Source organism: Cervus canadensis, chromosome 7 (genome assembly GCF_019320065.1).
Source record: "Cervus canadensis isolate Bull #8, Minnesota chromosome 7, ASM1932006v1, whole genome shotgun sequence".
NCBI lineage: Eukaryota > Metazoa > Chordata > Mammalia > Artiodactyla > Cervidae > Cervus > Cervus canadensis.
This window is the reverse complement of record NC_057392.1, coordinates 4,100,026-4,116,176: the sequence shown is the minus strand read 5'-3', so window position 1 is coordinate 4,116,176 and position 16,151 is coordinate 4,100,026. Positions and strand designations below refer to the sequence as shown.

Below are 16,151 nucleotides of genomic sequence, written 5' to 3'. Positions count from 1 at the left end.
ATTTCTCCCTGCAATCTTGATTCCAGCTTGAGCTTCATCCAGCCCAGCATTTCACATGATGTACTCTGCATATAAGTTAAATAAGCAGGGTGACAGTATACAGCCTTGATGTACTCCTTTCCCAATTTTGAACCAGTTGGTTGTTCCATGTCTGGTTCTAACTGTTGCTTCTTGACCTGCGTACAGATGTCTCAGGAGGCAGGTAAGGTGATCTGGTATTCCCCTCTCTTTAAGAATTTTCCACAGTTTTTTGTGATCCTAACAGTCAAAGGATTTAGCATAGTCAGTGAAGCAGAGTCAGATGTTTCGCTGGAATTCTTTTGCTTTTTCAGTGACCCAACGGATGTTGGCAATTTGATTTCTGGTTCCTGTGCCTTTTCTCAATCCAGCTTGTACATCTGGACATTCTCAGTTCATGTATTGTTGAAGTCTCACTTGAAGGATTTTGAGCATTACCTTGCTAGCTTGTGAAAATGAGCACAATTGTGTGGCAGTCTGAACATTCTTTGGCATTGCCCTTCCTTGGGATTGGGCATATGTGTGTGCATACACATATGGGGCATATATATATGTGTGTATGTATATATATATACATATACACACACACAAATGAGTGTGTGTTCTGAGATAAGTATAGTACTAGATGACTGGAAATAATGAACTTCTGTAGAGGCTAGGATAGACAAAAACTTTTAAATTGTACTTTTATCACTGGAAAGAAGTAGTTAGATAGTTTATTTGGTGTTCATGCATCAGATTCTTACTATAGGGAATAGGGCTTCCCTGGTGGCTCAGATGGTAAAGAATCTGCCTGCAATGCAGGAGACCTGGGTTCGATCCCTGGCTTGGGAAAATTCCCTGGAGAAGGAAATGGCTACCCTCTCCTGTATTCCAGCCTGGGAAATCCAATGGACAAAGGAGCCTGGCAGGGTACAGTCCATGGGGTCACAAGAGTAAGGCATGCCTTAGTGATTAAACCACTACCATGCATCCGATTCTTACTGCAGAGAGGACGCTGTGCTGAGTCCTGGGCTAGGGGTGGGGAGAATATGATACAGGTTTGTGCATTTTATAGTTTTTTTCCTTTACAAGGAGCTTACATATGATTGGCAAAAGAAAGTTCATAAAATGCTAAGTAGAAGGTGGTGCATAAGCATTATAAAATAACCATGATTGGAAGTTCAACAAAGGATGCAGATGATACAGTTAAGGTTAATCCTTTTTTGAAAATTATTGGCTAAAAGCTTACTTTTAAAGGATGCATGAGATCTAGATATAAAATATTAGAGATGAAGTTAGATTCTTAAACAATTTCGCTGTTCACTAATTTTAAATGTAGACAAAATAACACTGATTACCTCAACTGATGGAATACAGAAAACTAGGTTTTTCGTTTCAGATTTGCCACTAATTCACTGTGTAATCTTGGACAGCCAAGACTTTTAAGAGTAAGAGAGGATCTTTAAACTTTTCAGCCAGTTGTTTCCTTACCTAGTTAACCCCTCAGTGCTCTGATATTTTCAGCTATAAAATGGAATAGTTATTTCCCTAATTTCACTGCTTACTAGGATATGAAATTGTCATAAATTTTCAGTGTCATCACAAGTATTTTTCAGACTACTGAACTAGGCTGGCCTATTCAAGAAATACGCTAAAAAATTTGTCATTATACCCAAACTTTTACTTACTATTTACAGATCGAAAACTGTAACTATGCAGTGGAACTTGGGAAGAATAAGGCCAAATTCTCCTTGGTTGGCATTGCTGGGCAGGACTTAAATGAAGGAAATTCAACACTTACTCTGGCATTGGTGTGGCAGCTGATGAGAAGGTAAAGACTCACTTGTTTGTGGCATCACTATCAGTTTCCTTCAACAAGTCATTTGAAGTAAAAATTTCAGCTACTTTTGTAGAATAGCAAACACAGAAGAAATATACAATGCAAAATATATTGTTAATGATTTCTTGTTGACAATAAATTTTTTATAAATTTACTGTTTTGAAAGTGACTCAATCTCTAGAAACACAATTCTTCTTATTTAATGCCTCTGAAAAACTGCTTAGTAAAGAGTTGTTTTAATTTTTTAATATACCAGATAGTAGTTTTTGTTTCTGGTTACTGAATTCTGTGACTTTGGAATCTACTTAGTGCAAATACCAGAGTAAAATTAGAAATATTTATTAGAATTGAAATATTTCTTAAATATTCATCTAAATATTGATATAAATGATGTAAGAGTAAATTTCACCACTTTCAGCCTTAAATATATATCTTTTCGGTTACAGGTACACACTGAATGTGTTATCGGATCTTGGAGAGGGTGAAAAAGTAAATGATGCAATTATCATTGAATGGGTCAATCAGACTCTTAAAAGTGCAAACAAAAATACTTTCATTTCCAGCTTCAAGGTAATCAAAAGCTATTTTAAAATTTGGGAGGGGTAAGAAATTACGTTTAGGGAAGAATTTTTATTGGGGATTACACTGACTTGGGTTTTGTTAAAACACCCAGTTGATGAGCTTAGGCATACTGATTATTTGGGATGTGTAAACCAGAAATATTCAATTTGAATTCATATATTTTGACTGGTTATCCTATTGAATATAAATGCAGGTTAATATTATTGGACTCTAGTAATATAATGTTCAGGAAGAAATTGAGCCAAAAATCTAATTGTCAAAAGAAAAAGAAAGATAAATAGCTATTGTTTATATAGGATTATAATGTTTTGTGCTCCCTAGCAGCAGTCTCAGAATTGTATTGACATCATTTCCAAGGCATAACAGAGCCAACCAAACTGATTCAAGTGGGAATTGAGAAAACTGGTAGGAAAAAAAAATCAAATCTTGTCATCTGGCTTCATAATGGCACTTAACATTCACTTCTGAGCATTTGTGGATGATTCATAAAGCACTCAGAATGTAGCCTGCACATACATACTGACTAATTTTCATGCATTTCCATTGTGTTTTGCTTTTGCATGCAAGCTGATAGTAGCTACAAATAAGCATGTCTGCTTGTTCACATCCATTCAGTGAGCCTTGTTTGTGATTTTATTATATGTGAAAAATTAGCCTTCAATTTGTATTTTTTTTAGTGACTTAAGAGTACAAACAGATGAAACCTTAAGCTTGCCCCAAAGTTATCTACCCATTCTTATTTTCTTGTCTTTGCTATGTATGTTTGACAGTATGGTAGAGCAGAAGAAATGTCAGAAATTGATAAATTCAATCTTCTGTTCTTTACCAAAAACTGAGCTGGATGTTGGCAGAGATGTTACCCAGTCTTAGTTCAACAGTGTTTCTTTCTTTTCCATCTTGTAAGGAACTAATTACATTGAGTTTTTATTGTTGTTTATTTAAAAAGAAAAGAATTTTTAGGCCGTGATTTGTCTTTATATAAAACACAACTTAAAATGTAAGGCAGGAAGGGGGATATATGAAACTCTCTAATTGACAAATACTCTTTAAAATTGTTATACTGAAATTAAACTCATTTGTACGTTAATTTGTGAAAAATAATAAGCATATAGATCATTTAAGTAAATATAATAGATAATATCTAGAAGCAAATTAATAAACATTTTTGAGGTCTTAGCTATTAAGTAACATTCTTTGGTAAAGAAAGGATCTAAGAAATTATTTCGGCTCTCAAAGTGTTTGCCATTTATTTGAAAGATAAAATTTGTATAACTGAGAAGGTAACACTACTACAGGGTAAATGTTAAAATCCAAAGATATAATACAACTAATATTATGGGAAGATCTAACTAATTTCCAAATGAATGGTCAGTTGAAGGGTAGATGGAGAAAGTTGGATTTTATTTGAGCATCAGAGATGCAGGCAGGATTTGAATTCATGGAGAACAAGGCTTCCCAGGTGGTGCAGTGGTGAAGAATCTGCCTGCAAAGAGTTGGATGCGACCTAGCACACAGGCACCAAAGAACAGAAGGGTAATAATAAGCTAGAAGGGGCTCCACCTTGAATAAAGGTAAGTCTGAGAAAGTTAGGAGAAGTAGTTTGGACAGACAGGATGGTTCCTAAGGGATGTAGTGCAAGATATAGGCTGGGCCAAGACTGTGGAGCTGTTGCAGGAAGGGGGACCCCGTCTAGATAGGGCCCGAGAATAGGATCTTGTCACTTGTAAATGAATTGTCTGAGGAGACACATGTGCTGACAAAGCAAGAGATTTTATTGGGAAGGGGCTCCTGGGCGGAGAGCGTCAGGGTAAGGGAAACCAGGAGGACTGCTCTGCCACGTGGCTCTTAGTCTCAGGTTTTATGGTAATTGGTTAGTTTCTGGATTGTCTTTGGCTAATCATTCTGACTTAGGGTCTTTCCTGGTGGTGCACACATCACTCAGCCAAGATGGATTCCAGAGAGGAGGATTCTGGGAGGTTGGTAGGACATGTGGCACCTCCTTTTGACCTTTCCCGAATGCTTCCGGTTGGTGGTGGCTTGTTAGTTCCATGTTTGTTACCAGGACATCCTGTCATAAAATAACTCATACAAATGGTTATTGTGGTGCCTGGCCAGGGTGGGCGGTTTCAGTCAGTGTTTCCCCTAACAGAGAAATCTGGCTTTAAAGAGGATATTGATAAGGCAAGTAACGTAAGCAAAGTATTTTAGAAATACTGTTCTGAAGATAGGGAGTATGATAGGAGGAAGACTCGTGTAAGTGCAAGGAAGCTGTTGAGGCAGAACTCAAGGTAATACAGATCCTGGGTAGGGGTGGGGAATGGGCACTGGGATCTGTAAGAATGGATGTGTGTCTGTGTGTGTTAATCAGTCGTGTCCAACTCTTTGTGACCCCAAGGACTGTAGCCCACCAGGCTCCTCTGTCCATGGGATTCTCCAGACAAGAATACTGGAGTGAGTAGCCATTCCCTTCTCCAGGGGATCTTCCCAACCTAGAGATCTAATCACAGTTTCCTGCAGATTCTTTACTATCTAAGCCACCAGGGAAGCCCAAGAATGGATAGTTACTTGCAAAAAAAACAGGTAGGATTTGGCTTCTTAACTTAGGGATGCACAGGAAGGAGAGGAGTTATTTAAATGGACAAATTATTTAACTTTTCTAATACTCTTTTGCTTATAAAGTTGAGAGAATTAAAAGAAACAATAATGTGTTAGTATAGTGACATAGGAATCAGTCAGTGGTAATTATGATTATTGTTATTGGCTGACATACCACCTCCTTATCTTCTTGGTGAGGAAAAAAAACTGGATGTTTAGGGCCTGGGTAATAAAAAGTGGGGATGTCTGAGGTACAGCTGCTTTCTAAACAGGCAGTGAATTTAACAATCCATTTTCAACTTATTGAATTTGAGGTAATTCTCAGGAAATGAGTTGGATTAAAAGAGATATTAAAACTAGAATTACAACTTGGTGATCAGTTGAACAGAAGAGATAGTTGAAAAATGGGGCTTCCTTGATGGCTCAGTGGGTAAAGAATCCACCTACAATGAAGGAGGCACAGGAGCCCGGGGTTAGATTCCTGGGTTGGGAAGATTCCCTGGAGGAGGAAATGGCAACCCATTGCCTGAAAAATCCTATGGACAGAGGAGTCCCGGGCTACAGTCCAAAGGGTCACAAAGAGTCAGACATGACTGAGTGACTAACACATACACACACACAGACATACACACAGACACGCACATAAACCATTTAAGGAAGATGGCTCAAGAGAAGAGCAGACTTGAGACTATGAGTTTACTAGAACTGAGGTGGTAAAACAATATTGCAAAAGTGCTTGGCATTTATATATGTTTGATAATAAAACCTTTAGACAGAATATAAATAATTAAGAAATATAGCAGTGAATGCTAAAAAAATAGCTGGGCTGGGGAGGTTTCTTCCAGCTTGGTGTGTTATATTTGAAAGCTATAATAAGTGGTACTAGTAAGACCCTATTAATCAAGGCAGAGCTGTACCCAAAAATTTTAGAAAAGACGAATTTGCAATGTTATTTTTCCTCACCAAGAAGATAAGGAGGTGGTATGTCAGCCAATAACGATAATCATAATTACCACTGACTGATTCCTATGTCACTATACTAACACATTATTGTTTAATTCTCTCAACTCTATAAGCAAAAACGTATTAGAAAAGTTAAATGACTTGTCCACTGTCATCGAATGTTAAGCAGAATAGCTGGATTTCACATCCAGATCTAACTGCAGGTTGAAAACCAAGCTATGGTGTTGTTCAGCCCTGGGTTTGACATAGGCTTAGCTACTTATTAGCTGTGTGACATATTGCTCATTAATTCTGTAAATATTCAAAGCTTCTTACTCTGTGTCAGATGCTTTGCTAGGCGCTGTGGCTATAAAATGCCCTTAAAGAGCTCACTGCCCAGGAAAGGAGGCAAATAAGAAACCAGGAATCACAGTATGAGGTGATAACACTATAGAAGTAATGCTATAGAAATCAGCTAAGGAGAATAGGGAACAGGTGAGAAGGACCTGCGTTTTCCAGAAATCTGAATGGTTTATATTGCCATCTGGGTTACATCTCTTGATGAATAGAACTGAATTTACTTCTGGCTCACATTTAGTATCTATGTAACCTTGGGCAAGTTAAAAATTCCTCTATGCCCGAGTTTTCCCATAATTAAAATGGGGGTATTAATAATACTTATCTTCTGGGTTTGTTGTCAAGCTAAATAAGTTACCACATGTAAACATCTTGGTCATACCTGGCACATATTAACAGCTCAATAAATGGGGCTTACTACACTACACTATCGGACATTATGGAGAGGTTTCTACTGAGTTTTTCTGGAATTCTGGCAACCACAACACTGTTTTTCCACTTTTATTTTAAAAAATGACAGGAGGAACAATGGAATAGAATGTTCTAATAGTAATGTGTACCAAATTAAGAAATGTGTATCAAATTAACAAAATAATAATTTTCACTATCTTGAAAATCAAGCCAAACTCTAGAAAAGTTGTCTTTAAGATTCTGGCATTCTTTTTGCTTAAGTAATTTCTATATGATTAACTCAAAGAAAATGAAAGAAAAATGATGAAAATGTATTTATATACTAAACTAAGGGTTTTACCATAACCCCTGCTCCTTTTGCAGTAAAATGTCTTTCACTGATCATATGCATATCAGAGAAGTTGGAGGATACATCTGTTGGTTTTTTCTGGAAATAGGAAGATAAGGGATCCAATGTAATCTTTAGAAACTTAAATTTTTCATTCAACTTAGTAAGAGTTTTTCACACGATGAATCATAAGGAAACAGGTGAGAAAATCCTTGTTTCCTAAATCTAAGTTAAGAAATATCTAAAATGCCACAAAAAGGTATAAACTTTCAGCTATAAGATGAATTGAGGGGAGGAGAAGGGGGAGACAGAGGATGAGATGGTTGGATGGCATCTCAATCGACAGTATTTTGAGCAACCTCCAGGAGACAGTGAAGGACAGGGAAGCCTGGCATGCTGCAGTCCATGGGGTCTCAAAAAGTTGGACACAACTGAGCAACTGAATAACAACAACAAAAAGACGAATAAGGTCCGAAGATCTAATGTATAACATGGCAACTATAGTTAACACTATTTTAATATAATTGAGATTGGCTGAGAGAGTAGAACTTAAATGTTTTCACACACAACATATATATACATAAGTGAGAGTCACAGATGTATTAATTAACTAAATGGGAGGAACCTTTTCACAATGTGTACGTATACCAAATAATCAAGATGCACATTTTAAGTATCTTAGAATTTTGTCAATTTTAACTCAATAAAGCTGAAAAAAAGAACAGTTTTCCCCAAACTTAAAAAACTCTCATAAGTATGTAAATAAAATCAAAATATAACAAAATTAAGCCACATGTCTTCTTTTGAACCACCATAGAAACATTATACGAAAATAAGCACATAGAAAATTTTAGTTTATTATAGAATGACATGCATGTTAAGCTTTTAGAAAATGTAATATGTAATTAGATTCTTCTAGAAAGCTTATTAACCCACTCCAGTGTTCTTGCCTGGAGAATCCCAGGGACAGGGGAGCCTGGTGGGCTGCCATCTATGGGGTCGCACAGAGTCAGACACGACTGAAGTGACTTAGCAGCAGCAGAGAGCTTATTAAAAATGTAGATTCCTAGCCCCATCCACAAGTAACCTCTCATTACTCTAAGTGCAGGGATTAATTTGTACTTTTAGTAAGCATCTTAGGTGACTTTCATGTAGGTGGTCTGCAGACTGTACATTAAGGAAACGTGTGAGATTTTTTCGGAAATAGAAAAGATGCCCCTTAAACAGACTCTGGATTACCAGCATCATAAATGACCCTAATATCTTGCTATTTCTTCTTCACTCCAAAAACCCCATATGAACATTCTAGAAAATGAAGAATATAAATGTAGCAGTTCATAGATCCAAGCCCTCAAAAAGAACTCTGTATTCTTCACATAGCTTCATATTGTTTTATCAAACAGTTATTAAAAACCACATTTGGCCAGGAACTATACTAGATGTTCTCATTTAATGTTCCCAAGAATCCTGTGACATTTCCATTGTAGTGATTAGGAAAAGAGTGCTTTTGGCTTCAAGTAAGAGATACTCAACTTAAGGTGAGTTAAACCAAAAGGAAAGGTACAGAAAAATAGCTGAGATCCAGAAGTAGGGCAGACATCAGGATTGGCTGAGCCAGTAATTGAAGAATGTCTTTCAGGTCTTTATCATCTCTGCTTTGCCATCCAAAGGGTCAGCTTCCTTCTAAAGCTGGTCTTCCTCTTATCTTTGGATAGTTGCTGGTTGTGACAAACATTTCATCCTCTTATTTACATTCAGGAAGGGGTGCTGCTAGCTTTCCATAGCTCTTCTTGAATATAAAAATTAGGCCCAGATAAATCACTATAGCAATCAGATGGGATTCCTCTCTTTGACCCTTTTAGACTATTTTTTCCAACCTTTTTCATTCTTGTCTGCCTAATGAGTCTTTTAAACATTTTCTTCCTAAATTTCCGCCCCCACCAAAATTTTAATGCCATAGATATTAGTGTATCTGTTATTTACAGTATGCTCTATACATAAAAAGAATAAGTTTATCACCTCACCCACAGAATAAATGGTCTACACTAATTCAGGGTCAGCCTTGGAGCTGTGGTAGGGTTAGTTTTCCTTGAAGCACACATCCATGTGTCAGAAGTATGCATTCAGAGTGAAAATGTGGGTTCTGTCAGGCTGGAGAAAGTAGTGAGGAATGAGTGGACTCTGGTGCAAGCAACAGGTGCCACACTATTCATGCTGAGAAACAGAACAAATAATTTGTTCAAGTACTGGTAAATGGTAAAATCAATTCAGACCATGATTTCTGACTTCAATAGCAAAGTTCTATCCATTAGAATTTCGTTGTCCATTTTTAGTTGCTTTGGAGGTAACATCAAAAGTGAAGAATTTGGGGCATTAGAGTTGGACAGTTGTATGTTCAAATACTGGTTATGTATGGACTGGTTGTAGAATAGGTCTTTTGAGCTCTCTGACTTTCGTGTTCTTCATCTTTAAAAGAGAGATTTTAATTTATTACCAGACTGTTAGGATTAAACAAAAACATGTAAAGCAACAAGAATAATGCCTTTGTAAATACTGGTTCCTTTTCATTATTATTTTAATTTTTCTTTCTGAAAAATATTAAGTGAAGCCTTAGGAATCCATGGTCTAAGATAAATACTACTAGAATTTGCAAAACTGTTCATTTAAATTTCATCTATTCCCTTTCAAAAGTTGTTTGTTTTTTATAGAATGGATACTGTAGTTAGCATATTTCAGGAACTGTCATATCCCCAAACCTTATTACAGGTACGGTGACCATTCTCTATGCTGTAAGCTCTGCAAGGATAAAAGGAAAAGCATATTTTAAATGGTTTGTGATGTTTGTTCATTGCAGAATAGCTGAATGTTAAGTATAATGAAAATTTTTGAATTGCTTTTACTTATATGGTTATGACCTTCCAGTCTAACATGCACCAAAGATGTTTATGAATGTTCATCTTTATTTTCTAGGACAAATCCATTAGCACTAGCTTACCTGTCTTAGATTTAATAGATGCCATTGCACCAAATGCAGTTCGTCAAGAAATGATTAAGAGAGAAGACCTTTCTGATGAGGACAAGCTGAACAATGCTAAGTAAGCCTTATGGTTTATATTAGAACATAGTGGCTCTTTCACTTTTAGTCCTTACATGTGAAGTATTATGTCCTAAAAATTGATGTTTTTAAATACAACTTATATGGGGAATATGATTTAAAGACTCAGAAACTTAACTTTCTTGTAAAGTTAATTGTGTCAAAATATTTCATTCTTTTGTTAACATATATTAAGTGAAAACAAATACCAAGATATTTTTCTTGTCTTTTCAAGATACGCCATTTCTGTTGCTCGAAAGATTGGTGCCCGGATATATGCCTTACCTGATGACCTTGTGGAAGTGAAACCAAAGATGGTTATGACAGTGTTTGCATGCTTAATGGGAAAAGGACTGAACAAAATAAAATAATAAAGCATTTAATATGATTTTCTGCCACATTAAACACATTGAATGTCTCACAGTTTACAGAATTCTGAAATGTAGTGGGTATAAAACCAGAGATTATTTGTATGCTCAAAATAGTTGTAGAAATCATTAATGATTTTAATAGCCTGTTCATACTAGTTAGGATTTGTTGGTCTTTTTGGATAACACAATTAAATTTACCAGTTGATACTGATAATAGAATATGTTTATTTTCAAGATGATACTTTATGATTATTTTCATTTCCTTGAAGTCTCCTTAAAACAAGACTAAATCATTCTTTTTCATGGTTCAAAAATGATCAATACAAAAATTTTTCTGCAGGTCCTGATGTGAAATATGTTTTGATTTTGTGTGTGTGTTGATTTTGATCATAAATGTATTCAGAGTCAAAATCCAGTTTAATCCTGTTATTTTTTCCTTCCAACTATGTAAAGTGGTCCAAAACTTAAGCTTTTCTGTAAATTTCTATACTGTCTAAGATTTTTAAGTGACAAGTATTGTTAACACTAAACTTTTTTTATGTAAGGACTAACTCATGAATAAACTTCAAAGTTCATTCTCTCATATAAGTATTAATAGCAGGAGCTTTTTACTTAACACTTAATTTTAACTACATGATACTTTATATATACTGCATGACATGCAGATACATATATAGAGAGAGAAAGATAAGATGTTATTAGAGAAATATGTGTGTGTACGTATATATATTTTGCACCTGAATTACCCAGGTTTTCTTAAATAGTATGTATACAGATAGCCCTCCATATCCGATGCATGCATATCAGATGGTCCCACAACCATAGATTCCCATGACGGCAGATCAAAGATATTTGAAAAAAAAAGAATTCCAGGAAGTTGGGAAAAGCAAAACTTAAATTTGCCAAGTGCCAGCAATAATTTCCATCTCATTTACATTGTATTTACAACTATTTACACAGTATTTACATTGTATATCAGGTATAAGTAATCTAGAGATGATTTAAAGTACATGGGAGAATATGTGTAGGTTATATACAAATACTGTTTCATATTAAGGATCTGAGCACCTGTGGATTTTGGTATCCTTGTGGCGGGTGGCGAGGCGGGGGTTGGTTCCTGGAACCAATCCTCTGTTTACTGAAGGAGGACTGTATTGGTCAGTTAGCCAACCATGAAATAAGTATTGTGCCCCACTAGCTGTGTAACACTTTTCAGTTTGTAGCTATCGGGTTCATGAAGATTTCTTTTAGAAATATTCATTTTGGATATGCATATACTTACTTTTCAACTGACTTCTTTCAAATATTTGTAGCCAAACACTATGGCAACAGCTCTCAAGACATGTTGATGCTGTATTGTTAGCTTCATGTTACACATGCTAATTTTTGATATTCTAGCCCTAAATAATTTAGAATATGCCCATTAAATATCTTTAAAAGAAAGTAACACAGAGCTAATAATCAGCATATTTTCACATTTTCCCAGTTTCCTTCAAATTGGCAGTGTTTGATAAATACTTATGTCACTTGGGAGTAGCGATGCTTCAGATGTATTTTTGTCTGAATTTTTGGCAACAACCGATTCTGCTCCTAACAACTGAATCCAGAAGTCTAGTTCCTTCATCTTCCACCATTTGCGCCAGTGAGCAGTACTACAAAAAATGCTGTCATTCTATCTCACTGTCAATGAGTAGTCTAAATCCCCCATCTACCATGTATTAAAACATACATGTTGGTAAGACATTAGCAAGAGTGAGACTACTCATGTGTTTAGAATAGCAATTTTTTTGAATGAAATCATCAACAGGTGGGACTTTGAAATATATTCTCCTATAAAAGAAAAAAGATTTCCTTTCCTAATTTTATAGTTTGATGATGATTGTCTTATATGAAGATGTGTTCTTGCTCTTTTGTGAGGTTATTTAAATCATTTTTCCCCTTTTGATTTTTTTTCCCACCATATTTGCTAAGTTCTCTAATTTACACGAAATTTGGCACTTTAGAGTGTTCTTTTTCTCACAAAAAGTTTAATAAAATTCTGTGTGTGTACAAATGTGTCAGTATTTATTTCATTTAAAGAAAAATACATAACTTTGAAAATTAATCTCACAGACTTATTTTCCAGAAAAGATTTTGTCATAAATGGGTATTGAATTTTGCCAGAAGCTTTTTCTGCATCTACTGAGATGATCATATGGTTTTTATCTTTCAGTTTGTTGATACGGTGCATCACATTGATTGATTTGCATATACTGAAGAATCCTTGCATCCCTGGGATATATCCCACTTGATCTTGGGGTATGATCCCTTTAAATTAAAAAAAAAAAAAGAACAATCCCTATGCTTGAGTAAAACAAACAAAATTTATTATTTTGGGAGGAGCAAAGGTGGTTCTATGATTCTTTAGTAGGAAGAATTTTTGGAAAGATCAACTGCATGATTACTACAAATTTAGTTTGTAATGAAATAACGAGTTAATTAACTCATTAAAATAAATTCATCTATTATGATCCAGGTATAATGCTAGACACTTGAGATTCAACTGAGAAAAATATAGACAAAAGTTTCCTGGCCTCATGAATCTTATTTCCTAGTGGAGAAAGATGGTAAACAATAAGAGTTGCAGATGGTGATAAATGCAGTAAGAGAAATAAAACAGGGTAATGTGATACAGACTTCGGAACTGGGGTAAAGATGATTTTAGTTTGGTAGGTCAGGAAAGTTGCCTCTAGCATTGTGATATTCAGGCTGAGATATGAATGAGGAGAAGTCAGATGATAACTATTCAATAGAAGGAACAAGTGCAAGGCTCTGAGGCAGGAAGAGTCTTGCAGGCATTTTAGGAAAAGAAATATGTAAATGTGGCCTAAGAATAGTGAGGGAGAAGAGAGTTTGGAGATGAAGATAGGGCCTGTTACTTATAGAACTAGATCTGAACCTGGATTTTCTCTCCAACGGGAGTTGTAATGGCTCTTCTCTTTGGTACCTGAGGTTCTGAGTTACTTTAAGTAATGTGCTGCTTTTGAATCTTGCATGTCATTGTTCATTATAATTCTATCACTGATTTCATATCAAAGATGAAAAATATATAGAGGATCCTAAAATACCCCAATTTATGCTGGATAAATATGAACACGAGAAACAAGGGAATCTTTTGCATCTGGGATGAGTCAAAAAAAGACATCTGAAAATACAGGTGCAACACTAGCTTACTTTGAAGGAGGAAAAACCCTCTAATTGTTTAGAATGTTTCCTAAGACAGCTCCTAAAGTACATTGGAATTCCCCTGAATCTAAGAAATCAGTCCAGCCCCTGAGGGAATCCTATGGATAAGAAATCATCTAAACCCAGAAGCTTGAAAAAACTACTGATTATAGTTCTGAGCCACCTGAATTTTTACCGTTAAACACTCTGGAACTTTTGGATGGGTCAGGGTTAGAGTTGTTCGGCTACCGAGAAAAAATATTTTACTGAACTACAAAGAGTGTGTAAGCACACACACATGTAAACAAATATGTACCACTGTGTTCACTGGCCAGATTTATTATGAGCAATTTTGACAGTCCACCAGATACACAAACTTAGAACTGTGTTAAACATTAGAGAAGGGCAGATTTATGATCTACTAGGGATAAGAGAGGAAAAGCTAACATGATTCAGTAGATAACTATTTTGAAGTAAACAGATGAAAATGTTTGGAAAGATGGGCAGTCTAGTCTACTAAAGATCTCAGAGATGATGGAAACAGGACTTTGCATACCGAGGAAGATATATTTAGGAAATTTGGGAGTTAGTGTTGGCAGGACAGGGATGGAGCAAGTCAACCTGAAAAGAACAGGAAGTATTTCTCTCGAATATAAGATACTCAAGTAAATTTATATATTGCCTTAAAAACCCAAGCACTAAGGGCACAATTTAGATTTTTGCACAGTTGGCTGTGGAAAGCAATGAAAACGATTCGGGATACAATTTTCAGCCCCCCTCCCCCAGTTCTTAAAGGTGAAAAAATATGCTTTAAATCAAGCTTAATTTTTAAAAAAAAATATTCAAGGAAGCAGCACTTACTGCATTCAGTTAGCTTTTGCTTACATAACACTCATCCTCTCAAATCTGAGTTATAATAGTAACTGTGAAGATGAACAAGAAACCACTGGAAGGACTGTGACGTAGATAGATCCTAATGATGTGCTTATTCAATGGTTACAGGCAAATAAATGTATGACACCAGAAATGTTATGCAAATTTTATATCACAAACTAGTTTTAAAAAAAGTACAGTTTTAGAAACGAGGGTAGCTAGCCCAGTATACTTGCACACAAACAGGTGTAGTGACGTGGCAAGGGTCCTGTCCTTTTTGCTTTAGCCAGAGGACAAAGGAATATGCAATATATTCGACAATTACACTGGGGGTTTCGATTCAGCGTTAAGTCGTCAGAGGCTCAACAAACCACCCCGCCACATGTTTACATGTATGCACCCAGAGACCGCGAGGGAAATTACCTCAAACTTGCAGCCCGGGTGTCGAGAGGGTGCACCCAACCGTTCTCCTTTTCCTGGGCTGCAAGGATGCTTTCCAGCGGGCAGCGCAAGGGGTAGAGGGCGGGGCGTTCGCAGACCCCGCCTCCGTCGCAGGCCCCACCCACCGCCGAGCCCACTCAGTCGTCGTCGCTAGCGCTGAGCGGAAGATGACGTGAGGAGAGCCGCGAACATCTCCCTTTGCACTGTTCGGCCGGTGATTCCCAGGGCCCTGGAGCCCGGCGCGTGTAGAATCTCCTCTTGGAGCTCCTCTCCCACCGGTTTTCGTCGTCCTCTCTGGCCGGGCCGCCCTCCGCGCGGCCCTTGCGGCTCCTGGCACGGCCCCGCGCTCGGCTGCCGCCCTGGCGCGCGCCACCCTGTCGTCCCCGGACGGGCGCGGACCCGCTCGGCCTGGGCGCCGGCGGCTGGGGAGGGGGCGCTGGCCCCGGGGCCGCGCATGCGCTGCCACCAGTCTGGGGCTGTCAGTGGAAGGCGAGTGCTGGCTCCGTGGGGAGGCGACGCCCTTCGGGGCCAACGGGCCTCGAGCCGAGGCGGCCGTGGGAACGACTCATCCCTTTTCCAGCCGGGGGGCGGGGCTGGGCTCGGGGTCGGGGCTGGCGGGGGCCCCGCCCCCGTCCCCTGGCCTGCCCCCTTCATGGGCCGCGATGATGGCGGCCCTGTACCCGAGCACGGACCTCTCGGGCGCCTCCTCCTCCTCCCTGCCTTCTTCCCCATCCTCCTCTTCGTCGCCAAACGAGGTGATGGCGCTGAAGGATGTGCGGGAGGTGAAGGAGGAGAACACCCTGAATGAGAAGCTTTTCTTGCTGGCGTGCGACAAGGGTGAGAGCGAGGCCCCTTTCTCCGCTTTTGGATGCCCCTGCCCTCCACACTCCTCATCCTGTTCCCGGCCTCAACTTGGGGCATTCTCTCTTGCTCTCCCGCCGAGCGTCTGTTCCCCTCGCGCCCGCTGCATCACTGGGGCCGCCGGGCACCGCCTCTGCCTCGTGTGTGGGGAGCTGAAGGGCGGGAGCAGCCGTGGGTGCCGCCCTCGGAGCCCCGCGCCCCTCTGCCCTCGGTCTCCTTTCGTAGGGTCCGGAGTTCAGGTAGCGTCGTGGG

The 16,151-nt window shown here is 38.2% G+C and overlaps 2 protein-coding genes across 14 annotated transcripts in view; both read left to right on the top strand.

Moving 5' to 3' along the window:
• The window catches only part of PLS1 (plastin 1), a 117,504-nt gene extending 104,935 nt beyond the window's left edge, over nt 1-12,569 (top strand). For all 7 annotated transcript variants that reach the window (XM_043474199.1, XM_043474200.1, XM_043474203.1 and 4 more), the window contains 4 exons: nt 1,698-1,831; nt 2,287-2,410; nt 10,026-10,150; nt 10,385-12,569. In XM_043474199.1, the coding sequence (XP_043330134.1) occupies nt 1,698-1,831; nt 2,287-2,410; nt 10,026-10,150; nt 10,385-10,520 (519 nt within the window). In that variant the 3' untranslated portion in view covers nt 10,521-12,569. The remainder of the gene's footprint in view (nt 1-1,697; nt 1,832-2,286; nt 2,411-10,025; nt 10,151-10,384) is intronic.
• Nucleotides 12,570-15,257: 2,688 nt separating this feature from the next.
• Nucleotides 15,258-16,151, top strand: part of TRPC1 (transient receptor potential cation channel subfamily C member 1) — a 59,123-nt gene continuing 58,229 nt past the window's right edge. For 3 of the 7 annotated variants that reach the window (XM_043474194.1, XM_043474193.1, XM_043474192.1), the window contains exon 1: nt 15,258-15,875. In XM_043474194.1, the coding sequence (XP_043330129.1) occupies nt 15,701-15,875 (175 nt within the window). In that variant the 5' untranslated portion in view covers nt 15,258-15,700. The remainder of the gene's footprint in view (nt 15,876-16,151) is intronic. The other 4 variants (XM_043474196.1, XM_043474195.1, XM_043474198.1 and 1 more) reach the window with 3 other exon arrangements.